The sequence below is a fragment of the Garra rufa genome, chromosome 24 (assembly GCF_049309525.1).
Source record: "Garra rufa chromosome 24, GarRuf1.0, whole genome shotgun sequence".
NCBI classification, from domain to species: domain Eukaryota; kingdom Metazoa; phylum Chordata; class Actinopteri; order Cypriniformes; family Cyprinidae; genus Garra; species Garra rufa.
This window is the reverse complement of record NC_133384.1, coordinates 36711250-36723647: the sequence shown is the minus strand read 5'-3', so window position 1 is coordinate 36723647 and position 12398 is coordinate 36711250. Positions and strand designations below refer to the sequence as shown.

General features: G+C 45.9%; 1 protein-coding gene across 1 annotated transcript in view; it reads right to left on the bottom strand.

Annotated features, from left to right (window-relative positions):
* Positions 1-11586, bottom strand: part of dnah3 (dynein axonemal heavy chain 3) — a 68362-nt gene extending 56776 nt beyond the window's left edge. Inside the window, exons 1-6 of the mRNA XM_073830341.1 lie at positions 11491-11586; positions 11222-11417; positions 11071-11125; positions 10625-10721; positions 9001-9193; positions 51-246 (exon numbers count right to left, since the gene is read on the bottom strand). Of these exons, the coding sequence (XP_073686442.1) occupies positions 51-246; positions 9001-9193; positions 10625-10721; positions 11071-11125; positions 11222-11417; positions 11491-11586 (833 nt within the window). The remainder of the gene's footprint in view (positions 1-50; positions 247-9000; positions 9194-10624; positions 10722-11070; positions 11126-11221; positions 11418-11490) is intronic.
* Positions 11587-12398: the final 812 nt, after the last annotated feature.

Sequence of the window (12398 nt, the reverse complement as noted above, 5' to 3'; positions counted from 1 at the left end):
AATGAGATCATGATAATTATAACCATAATGGTGGAATTAGAGATGCAAACCTGTTCATCCACAGATCCTGTACACAGAGCATCATAGGGTTGACGGTGTAGAGGTTCTCCGTCTGCCAGACGTGAGCCTCCCGGTAGCTCTCGGACCAGGGAACCGGTGCGCGAATCACACGGGACGGGAACGGCCTGGGAACAGCAGAGATTGATAGACGCTCCCGCTCCGCTGGATCTAGCAGGATATAATCAACTGCAAAAAAGCAAGCGATGACAATTATGAAAATTTGACATACTTAAAGGAATAGTTCACTTCCAGAACAAAAATTGACAGCTAATGTACTCACCCCCTTGTCATCCAAGATGTTCATGTATTTCTTTCTTTAGTCGTAAAGAAATAGTTTTTTGATTAAAACATTTCAGGATTTCTCTACATATAGTGGACTTCAATGGTGCCCGCGAGTTTGAACATCTAAAATGCAAAGGGCTCTAAATGATCCCAGCCGAGGAAGAAGGGTCTTATCTAGCAAAACGATTGATTATTTTCTAAAAAAAAAACTACAATTTATATATCTTTCAATCTTTCAATATCATATTTCTTTATATATCTTGCTCGTCTTGCAGGGCCCGAAATTAACTTTTTTACTTGGTAGCACTGGTGCTCCCAACTTCAAAAACTTCAAAAAATTTAGGAGCACCTAATTTCGTTTTAGTAATGCGCCGATTTTGATTCTTCATGGTCAATTCTTAAAGCAAATGATTCTGAAAGCCTTTTCTATATATTTATTTTACGCCTTAAAGGAACACTCCACTTTTTTTGGAAATAGGCTCATTCTCCAACTCCCCCCGAGTTGATAAGTTGATTTTTACCGTTTTGAAATCCATTCAGCCGTTCTCCTGTTCTGGCGATGTCACTTTTAGCATAGCTTAGCATAGATCATTGAATCCTATTAGACCAATAGCATCACGTTCAAAAATGACCAACGAGTTTTGATATTTGTCCTATTTAAAACTTGTCTCTTCTGTAGTTATATCGTGTACTAAGACCGGTGGAAATGCAAAGCTGCGAGTTTCTAGGCTGATAAGATTAGGAACTACACTTCCATTCCGGCGTAATAGTCAAGGAAGTTTGTTGCCGTAATAAGGCAGAAGCAGGCGGAGTATTATCAGAAATGAGTTCCCAGCTAGTTTAGCATTTGCACATATGCTGCATGGTATTACTGCTCCTGCTTCAGCCATATTACGGCAGCAAACTTCCTTGACTATTACGCCGGAATGGGAGTGTAGTTCCTAATCTTATCAGCCTAGAAACTCGCAGCTTTGCATTTCCACCGGTCTTAGTACACGATATAACTACAGAAGAGTCAAGTTTTAAATAGGACAAATATCGAAACTCGTTGGTCATTTTTGAACGTGATGCTATTGGTCTAATAGGATTCAATGATCTATGCTAAGCTATGCTAAAAGTGATATCGCCAGAACAGGAGAACGGCTGAATGGATTTCAAAACGGTAAAACTCAACTTATTTACTCGAGGGGAGTTGGAGAATGAGCCTATTTCCAAAAAAAGTGGAGTGTTCCTTTAAGCAAGGGACAAGAATGAATGAAAATATGAGTACATGAACAAGATGTTTATTTTCTCTATTATAGTTACAGCCATTTAAAGAGGTTAAAGTTAAAGAGCTAAAGCCATTTCGAGGCAACCACTGCATTTTTAAACAATCTACAGTATAAACGACAAAAAATAAACGACACTTCTTTCTTAGTCGTGTAGACAAGAAATGCAGGCATGATCAAAGTAGGCTACTCTTTCAATATTCAAAGTGCAAATGACCGATTTTTTCTGATACAGAGCTATGGACAATATACAGCTTATTATAGCCCACATATTAATAACAGCCAAGATATGTTATGTAGCCTAATTTGCGCGCATTGGGGAGTCGCTCACTAAACGTGGGGTATTAAAATTGCTTTTGAATGCGTGTGCGAGTGGAACTCTGCCGCTGAGTTATCATCTGATGTGAATTTATGCAGCGTTGTACAGTATATTGAGACACTTGCACTCGCTCAAATACTCCCAAACATAATTTGAGGTCGCGCAGATTAAATTTTGGGAGCATATGCGACCAAAATGGTCGCAATTTCGAGCCCTTTCTTGTCTAGCTCTAAATGAACTTTTTTTTCCGGTTCAAAACAGTTAGGGTATGTCAAAAAACTCCCATCTCATTTTCTCCTCCAACTTCAAAATCACCCTACATCACTGCAGATGTACCAACCCAGTGTTTACAAAGTGAACATGAGAAGAAGGTCAAACGCCCTTCACAAAAAAAAGGTAAAACAAAGATGTAGGACAATTTTAAACTTGGAGGAGAAACTGAGATGGGAGTTTTTCGATATATCCTAACTGTCTTGAACCGGAGTCCATAGAACTCACACAGACCTAGACAAGATGAGCATTTGAGGTTAAAAAGTATTGTTTCGCTAGGTCTCAGCTGGGATCGTTTAGAGCGCTTTAAAGCCGCATTTAGGCCGTGTTCACACTTGGCGTCTTTTTTGCCAAAAAAAATTGACTAGCGCATTTTTTTTTGGTAAAAAAAAAGAAGCTGGCAGCGTTCTGTTACAAAAAGCAGCCGAGTGCGTCTTCTGTTGCTATAACAACAGCTGCAACAGTAGCGTAGCGCTGTGTGGTGAAGAAATGTCGAGAAAGAGCCTCTTTGTGATGTATATTATGATAGAGTTGTTTACTCATATCATACAACTCCTTGTGCTCCGAAACTAGTACGATAAGTTTATCTACCGGCAACTTCTCCGTTTTTTCTTGTTGTTTTTGTTGTTATGGAAACGATAGGTCCCGCTACTCGCTTGTCATTGGTCAGCTGTCAAGAAAGCGCTTGACGTAGGGCGTTTTCTTCAAAAAAGTTCAACTTTTTTCAACTTAAAAAGACGCTCTGAGCTGCAAAAAAAGACGCCGGCGGTGGCGTTTAAAAAAAGCGCTAGGGCTTTTTTGAAAAGACGGTTTACTCCATAGGATTAGAATGTAAAACAGACGCTGGCAGTTCGAAAAAGGACAGCAAGTGTGAACACGGCCTTAAACTGCATTTTGGAAGTTTAAACTTGCAGGCACCATAGAAGTCCATTATATGGAGGGAAATCCTGAAGTAATTTCTTTACGACTGAAGAAAGAAAGACATCTTGGATGACATTATTAGTAAATTTTTGTTCTGGAAGTGAACTACTACTATAAAAAAACGGCATACAAATGAAGATTCTCTTTCATAGGTTCACTCAACGCTGCGTAGAAGCTTACGCATTGGGAAACACCCCTGGTGTGACGATTGTCTGAAGCCCTATAGAATCACGCCAATTCATTGGCTGATGGCGCGAAGCTCCACCTCACGCAATACGTGACCTACCTAGATAGCGCGCGCGCCATCTTATTCCTCAGATTTTCCTCTCTTCAGAAGCGTTCGCTTCTCTTGGTTTTTCTGTAAGCCCAATTCGACGATTTCGTGAATTATATTCACTTCAGCGACCGCATTAGTGGAAATACTTCTCCTAGCGGTGAGTGAATATGGATTTTCGCCGTTGCCATCCTCCGTGCTCTCGCCTCATGTCGAGTGATGATCAGCATGGTAAGTGCGTCAAGTGCATGGGCCTTGCCCATGCGCGCGACGCTTTGTATGGCAATTCTTCATGCAAATGCTGCGAGAATTTTACTTTAAAAACCTTGCGCGCTAGACTCGCGGTTTTTGGAGATGAATCCGCGGCTTCCTCCCGCCGTGCAGCTCCGGAGGCCTCCTCCCTCCGTGAAGCCGCGGCCTGGAGTTCTGATGTGGAGCTCGAGGCGATGGAGAGCGAGCAGTTTTCACTTTCTTTCCCTCCTTCGCCCGAGCGCCGTCGCGCGGTTTCTCCGGTTGTATTTTCTCGCGGCTGTCTTGCACCAAGCCCGGAGGCGCGAGATTTCGTTTCCTTTGGTTTGGAAGACGTTTTATTTAACGCGGCTTCCGACTCTGAGGACTTCGGATCCGCGGCGCCCGACGTTCTCCCGCCTAGCGGCCAGGAGGCGCGGCCTTCCCCAGCCTATTCTGAGCTGGTTGATGTTTTGACGCAAGCTACGGAGAAATTAAGCTTAGATTGGCCGGATGAACCTCGTGAATCCCAGTCATCTAAGCTTGATGAGCGCTTTCTCTGTAGCTCTGGGGCGCGTCCGGCGAGACGTAAGCTGCCTTTTTTTCCTGACCTGCATCACGAGATTTCCAGGTCATGGAAGCAGCCCTTTTCTTCACGTCTCACTAACGCGGCGGCCGCTGACTTCACCAACCTTGTCGGTTCTGTGGAGCAGGGTTATGCTGCAGTCCCCGCTGTTGAAGACACGTTGGCTGCGCATCTCTCGCCTAACTCCGCCCCCTCTTGGAAGTCCCGCCCTCTCCTCCCCTCTAAGCCATGTAGGACCACTTCCGCTTTAATCGGGAAGTCCTACATGGCGGCGGGCCAGGCGGGCGCAGCTCTTCACACCATGGCCATTCTTCAGGCCTATCAGGCAGAGGTGTTGAAGGAAATGGACGAAGGTGACGGTTTGACTCCCGAGGCGGTTAAAGAGCTTCGCAGAGCTACCGACCTAGCTCTTCGTGCTACTAAGCACACAGCCCGTGCGGTTGGACGTAATATGGCGGGCTTAGTGGCAGCTGAGCGCCATTTGTGGCTTAATCTCACGGAGATTAGGGAAAAAGAAAAGGTTTTCCTTCTCGATGCCCCTATCTCTAGCTCTGGCTTATTCGGCGACGCGGTTTCCACCGTCGTGGATAAGTTCAGGGCGGCTAAGACGCAGTCAGCTGCGTTTAAGCAGTTCATGCCACGGCGTTCGCGCGAGTCGGCTAGCGCTTCATCCTCCAGGGAACGTCCGGCCCCGGGGAAGGAGCCAGTTGGTAGAGCTAGTGACGCGGCGCATCCCCCACCATACACGGTCTGGGGAGCCCGTGGTCGCCCTATGTCTCGCCAGCGCCCTCGCAAGCGGATTGATCTAAAGCACCCTGGGAAGCCTCCCGCGGCTTCCTCGGGTCGCTCCTGATGTGTGTGGCAGAAAGAGGAGAGCTTCCCCCGTCCTGTCGGATCGCGACAGACCGCTGAAGCGTATCTGTCCGTCCCCAGTACGCTCTCCTCCACCAACTGCGCAGTCCTTGCCGCTTCGTGCGCTTCAAGGTCAGCAGGCCATTCCTCCTGTGTGGCGGTCGTTGAAGGTAGGAGACACCTCCGGTTTTCTCCCCTCAGGGCCGCTGCAAGCTGCAGGCATTGTTCGCGCGGTGAGGGACGCCCAGAGCTTTCCCCCCGCACCGACTTTCCCTGCCCTTCCCATTGTGGCTTCATCAAGCCACGTCCCCGCGTTAGAGGACGCTATGCGCTCTCCTCAGCCGCGGCTGGCCGCATGTCCTCCCCTTCTAAGGGACGCCCACAGCGGGGACCCAGAACTGGTATCCCCCTTGGACTGCCCCGCTCTGCTACCCCTATCAACATTCCTTGGAGCATGGCAGGATCTGCCAGGAGTGTCACCCTGGGTTCTTCGTACAATCCAGTTTGGTTATACGCTCCAGTTTGCTCGCAACCCTCCCCGTTTCAATGGGGTCCTTCTTACTGCAGTGAACAGCGCAGACGAGGCTTCTGTCCTGCAACAGGAAGTTTCCTCCCTTCTGCTCAAGGGGGCAATAGAGGAGGTTCCCTCTTCAGAACTAAACCTAGGCTTTTTCAGCCGATATTTTTTAGTACCGAAAAGAGATGGAGGCCTGCGTCCCATTTTGGATCTACGCAGACTCAATTATTCTCTTTACAGAGGGAAGTTCAGAATGTTGACGCTCAAGAGCATTCTTTCCCAGGTCCAGGAAGGGGACTGGTTTGTCACTGTAGACTTGAAGGATGCTTACTTCCACATCCAGGTTGTCAGGAGACACAGGAAGTTCCTAAGGTTTGCCTTTGGGGGAAAGGCGTATCAATACAAGGTCCTCCCTTTCGGTCTAGCTTTGGCCCCGAGGACATTCACCAAGTGCATGGATGCCGCTCTGGCCCCGCTGAGGCTCCAGGGGATCCGAATCCTCAATTACTTGGACGACTGGCTCATCCTGGCCAACTCCAAAGAGCAGGTGAGCTGTCACAGAGACTTTCTTCTTCTCCACCTTCGCGCTCTAGGTCTCAGGTTGAACGACAAGAAGAGCGTGCTTACTCCTTCTCAACAGACCACGTTTTTGGGAGTGTGTCTGGACTCTACTGCGATGCGGGCCCGTTTGGCTCCCGCTCGAGTAGAGAGCATCAAATCGTGCACGGCCCGCTTCGGGCCAGGCCGTCACGTGTCAGTAGGTCTATGCCGCAGGGTGCTAGGCCTGTTAGCAGCGGCCTCCCCAGTCCTTCCCTTGGGACTGCTCCACATGAGGCCGTTCCTATGGTGGATGAAGTCAGTGGGGATACGCCCATCCTGGCCGTCTCTCCGTCTTCTGAGGGTGTCTGGCGCTTGTCTCCGTGCCCTCTCAGTGTGGCGAGACCCCATCTTCCTCCAGACAGGAGTGAGTATGGGAGTAGTATGCCGTCGCCAGATGATCTCGACGGATGCCTCCCTTTCAGGTTGGGGCGCGGTCTTCGAGGGCAGACCGGCTTGGGGTCTGTGGACGGGCAAGTGCCTCACTTGGCACATAAACTGTCTGGAACTCAGAGCAGTTTTTCTGGCTCTCGTTCATTTTCTTCCGTTCCTGTCGCACTCTCATGTCATCGTCAGGACGGACAATATGGCAGTGGTGTCACACATCAACCGCCAGGGAGGTTCTCGGTCGCGCACCCTGGACAGGCATGCGCGCCATCTCCTCCTTTGGGCTCAGGACAAATTTCTGTCCCTGAGAGCGGTTCATGTTCCGGGGGTCCTGAACCTGGCAGCGGATTTTCTGTCGAGACAGAAAATCAGGTCAGGGGAATGGATGCTGAGCCGCCGGACGGTGGCTCAGATTTGGGAGCGTTTCGGCGCGGCAGAGGTGGACCTCTTTGCGTCTCAGGAGTCGTCCCAGTGCCCCCTTTGGTTCTCCCTTTCTCATCCTGCCCCTCTGGGGATCGATGCGCTAGCGCATCCCTGGCCGGACAGGAAGCTTTATGCCTTCCCTCCTGTCAAGCTCATCCCTGCGGTCTTGGGCAGAGTGAGGACGTGCGGCGCACGTCTCCTCCTAGTGGCCCCGTTCTGGCCGTCCCAGACGTGGTTCTCGGAGTTGATCTCCCTACTGGAGGGCGAACCGTGGGAGATTCCAATCAGGAAGGATCTGCTGAGTCAGCTCCACTGCAAAATTTGGCACCCTCGTCCAGAGATCTGGAAGTTGTGGGTGTGGCCGATCAGGGGCTGCCAGTAGACGTGAGTCTCTCGGATGGAGTCCGAGAGACTATTAGTAGCGCTAGGGCCCTTTCTACTAGGAGGCTTTATTCCTCCAAATGGAAGGTTTTTGAGTCGTGGTGTTTGGCTCATTCTGTAGACCCAGTTAACTGCCCGGTCGGTTCAGTGCTGGAGTTTCTGCAGGAAAAGCTCTCAGCTGGAGCGGCCGCTACCACTTTGAGGGTTTATGTGGCGGCTATTGCGGCCCGGAGGGATTCTGACGATGTCCCGTTGGGTAGACACCGTCTGGTCTCCTCCTTTATGCGTGGAGTTAAGCGCTTGAGGCCAGTTCGTCCTCCTAGTTTCCCTTCTTGGGACCTTTCTGTTGTCCTGAAGGGGCTAGTTGAGCCCCCCTTTGAACCTTTAGAGTCGGCTCCAGAGAGGATTCTGACATTAAAGGTTACTTTGCTATTAGCGTTGTCCTCTTTAAAGCGTGTCGGGGATTTGCAGGCCCTCTGTGTAGATGAGTCCTGTATTGAGTTTGCACCCGGTCTAGTCAAGGCTATCCTTAGGCCTAGGCCGGGGTATGTCCCCAAAGTGCTCTCCACGTCTTTCCGTTCGCAAGTGGTAGTACTGCAGGCTTTTTCTCCCTCTTCTTTGAGTGAGGACAGCAGTCTTCATTTACTCTGTCCTGTCAGGGCGCTGAAGGCGTATGTGGACCGCTCTAGTCAGTGGCGTAAGTCTCAGCAGCTGCTGGTGTGTTTTGGGGCAGGCCGCAGAGGGCTAGCCGCCTCAAAACACACAATATCCCATTGGGTTAGGGATGCGATTTCTATGGCCTATGAGGTGCGCGGGTTGCCTTCACCTCTGGACATTAGAGCTCATTCTACCAGGGGAGTGGCTTCCTCCCTGGCTTTGTTTCGAGGAGTTCCTCTGGAGGATATCTGTATGGCGGCAGGTTGGTCCTCTCCCCATACTTTTGTCAGGTTTTATAACCTGGATGTTAGCACAGCTCCTGGCTCCCGGGTTCTTTCCGCTTGAGCCAGCTGTGTTAGGGTTATGGCCTTGTTAGGGTCTATCTTTGGCAGCGTGTTAGCTTGGCGTGTTTGGTATACCGTTCCCAATGCGTAAGCTTCTACGCAGCGTTGAGTGAACCTATGAAAGAGAACGTCTCGGGTTACTTGTGTAACCCATGTTCTCTGAGTAGGGAACGAGACGCTGCGTATGCTGCCAAGCTCCCCACGCTCTTCCGGCTTCCTCGATAGGAAAATCTGAGGAATAAGATGGCGCGCGCGCTATCTAGGTAGGTCACGTATTGCGTGAGGTGGAGCTTCGCGCCATCAGCCAATGAATTGGCGTGATTCTATAGGGCTTCAGACAATCGTCACACCAGGGGTGTTTCCCAATGCGTAAGCTTCTACGCAGCGTCTCGTTCCCTACTCAGAGAACATGGGTTACACAAGTAACCCGAGACGTTTTACTTATAGATAGTTTTAGACATATTTATAAAAAAAAAAAAAAAGATGTGATTTTCTGTGAAATCTGCCACCTCAATTCTGCAGACTGGCTTTTGCAACACATAAGTTCTGGGCAAAAGTTGTGAAATTTATTCCAGGCTTTACTGTTACCTGCTCTACTCCACATCATCTACATAGCTGGTGTTGTGTGTCATACCGATGTTCTTGCGTAGGCTGAATTCATAGTCTCTCTGGACCTCCTCCAGGAGATCCTCCCGCATCTTCTGCATCTTCCTCTCATCACCTTGGAAACAGCTGGGTAGCAGCTTCAGGATAGCGGTGATCTGCTCTGGGGGCTGGGGGGCCAACATGTGGCCGTAAACACCCTCAGTGATATAGTGCACATACCTCTGAGCGAGAAAGAGAGAGAGATATTATCGATAGAAGAGCAGGTGAAGGATAAAATTGATAATCAAAGAACCAGTTCTTACTTAAAAACTGTTAAAATAAATACATACAGTTGAAGTCAAAAGTTTGCATCCACCTTGCACAATCTGCAAAACGTTAATTATTTTACCAAAATAAGAGGGTATAGTCTAAATAAAATAAAAAAGTCTAAATAAAAAATAGGTAAAGTCTAGTCTAATTTTTATTTAGTACTGACCTGAATAAGATATTTCACATAAAAGATATAGTCCGCAAGAGAAAACAATAGTTAATTTTATAAAAATGACCCCGTTCAAAAGTTTACATCCACTTGATTCTTAATAATGTGTTGTTACTTGAATGATCCACAGCTGTGTTTTTGTTTAGTGATAGTTGTTTATGAGTCCCTTGTTTGTCCTGAACAGTTAAACTGCCTGCTGTTCTTCAGAAAAATCCTTCAGGTCCCACAAATTATTTGGTTTTTCAGCATTTTTGTGTATTTGAACCCTCTTTAACAATGACTGTATGATTTTGATTTCCATCTTTTCACACTGAGGACAACTGAGGGACTCATATGCAACTATTACAGAAGGTAAAACACTCACTGATGCTCCAGAAGAAATAACCATGCATTAATAGCCAGGGGGTGAAAACTTTTTGAATTTGAAGATCGGGGTAAATTTAACTTATTTTTGTTTTCTAGGCACCATATTATTAGCTTCTATAGCTTCTGAGGGCAGTACTAAATGAAAAAAATATGATATTTAGGCAAAATAACAAAAATGTACACATCTTTATTCTGTACAAAAGTTTTCACCCCCGGCTCTTAATGCATCGTTTTTCCTTCTGTAGCATCAGTGAGCGTTTGAACCTTCTGTAATAGTTGCATATGAGTCCCTCAGTTGTCCTCAGTGTAAAAAGATGGATCTCAAAATCATACAGTCATTGTCGGAAAGGGTTCAAATACACAGAAATGATGAAAAACCAAAGAATTTGTGGGACCTGAAAGATTTTTCTAAAGAACAGCAGACAGTTTAACTGTTCAGGACAAACAAGACTCATGAACAACTATCACTAAACAAAAAACACAGCTGTGGATCATTCAGGGAACAACACAGTATTAAGAACCAAGCCAAGGTAAACTTTTAAAAAGGGTGATTTTTATAAATCCAACTTTTATTTTCTCTTGCGGACTATTATGTAAACATCTTCTTGTATGTAAAATACCTCATTCAGGTCAGTACTAAAAAAAAAAAAACATGCATTTTGTATATTCCCTCTTATTTTAGTAAAATAATTAACATTTTGCAGATTCTGCAACTCTTAAAGCTACTGGAATCATTTTAAAGAATCAAGAAAAAAAAAACATGAAACCATTTATATTGACTTAAGGAAAGGGTGTTGCTGATATTAACCTCTAAGTCTCCCTCTGTGGGCTCCGTCAGGTCCTTTTGACTTTCTGTCTCCTCACGCCTCATGATTTCAAGCTGCTGATTCGGTGACAAAGGGCGGCTTTTATGAAGGACAGGAGCTCTGTTTGGAAATAGAGGGAAAAACGATGATCCCTGCTGTGAATATTACAATACTAATGCTGATGATACATGGGGCAACTTTTTGAGCAATTTTATCGGGCAACTTTTTTTTTTTGCAATATTGTTTGGGCACTTTCCCATTGAAAATGGGTAACAGATTTCTATCTGGATAATTTAGATCAATCGTGGGCCCTGTATCTCACCTGGTTGCCCATTGACGGCAACATTGCTCAAAAAGTTGCCCAGTGTATCATCAGCCTAAGTATAGTGAAACTACTGTCATGTTTAAGAAACACATATGCATGCACTAAAATCTGCTTCTACTGTACCTTTGTGCATGGAGTGTAGGTTGTCGCCTCCTTACAGATGGAGCATCACTGTGAGCTTAAACATGAAGTTAAGGGGAGACACACTTAACCTGTGTGTGTATGTGTGTATTTAAGCATGGTTGAGTTTATGAAAGACATATATTAAGGATACGTGCAATTGCAGAACATTGAATGGAGTGATGTCTACGTTGCAGATGCTGGATTTTTAGGTTTTGGCCTCTCGGGCTGTAGTTGTTTCCAATGGACTCAGAGGGACCTCTGTGGTGCCGCAGCTCCTTGTAGGGAACCGCAAGAGTCCGAGAGTGATCCTGCAGGAGGGGCGGGTACTGACTGTTATGGAGATAAATCTGAAACGGGACGGAGAGCAAATTAGGATGAGCAAAAACTTAATGTAGATATTGAGGAACTTCATACACACACCTCATACAGGTCAGAGGGCTTCTGGGATGCAGGTAGGGGCGGCAGTCTAGGGAGCCTTCCAGGACATCCCACATCACGACTTGAGTTAGCATTCATCTGTGAAAAACACAAGCATTTTAAAGCACAGTCTGCCTAATTGTGTCTGCCTAAGCATTTCAATATATCTTTGTACAACAGACACACATTTTGACACATTTACAAAATGCTGACTAGATACACAACACACTATGATGCCCACAAATGCTGTCTAGGTAGGCAGCTTACTAGATTTTGAGACGCCGACGGTTTGTTTCACAAGTTTAAATGTCTTAAAGTGAGACACTGCAGGTGAATAGAGTAAAAAAACAAAAACTAATAGTTATCACCTTACTTACCCGGTTAATTGATAACATTGATGAATGCAAACATTTTTTGTATTACAGGTTTTCTAAAATAGTAGGTTTATTTATATGCAAATGTATTAGTTAAATATGCACTAATTTACATACATTTCTAGTACAAAAATCTAAACACTGGATGAAGTTTCGAAATTCTTGTTTAATTTATTTGACATATTAGAGTTAAAACTCTTACAGAGGGGATTTTGGGTACCTCATTTTGTTACTCCATAATTAAGATAAAAAATTAGAACAGACAGGAAACCATGTATTTTTGGGGGGGAGTAAAATGTTGTATAAAATCAAGCAAATTATATATGAACAAATCCCTCTGTAAAATCCTTCAGGATATAGACAGGGATAAAAAAGTAAAGTTTGGTGTGTGTAAGTGCTACTGAAGTGAAGATTTATGGCTCAGTGTAGGAGAAAAAACTCATTTTGAGAAAAAGGCCTTTAAAAATATGTATTGTAATTGAAATCTATTGACACAAATAGATAAAGTGCTATAAAAGAAACAATTAACAGTGTCTT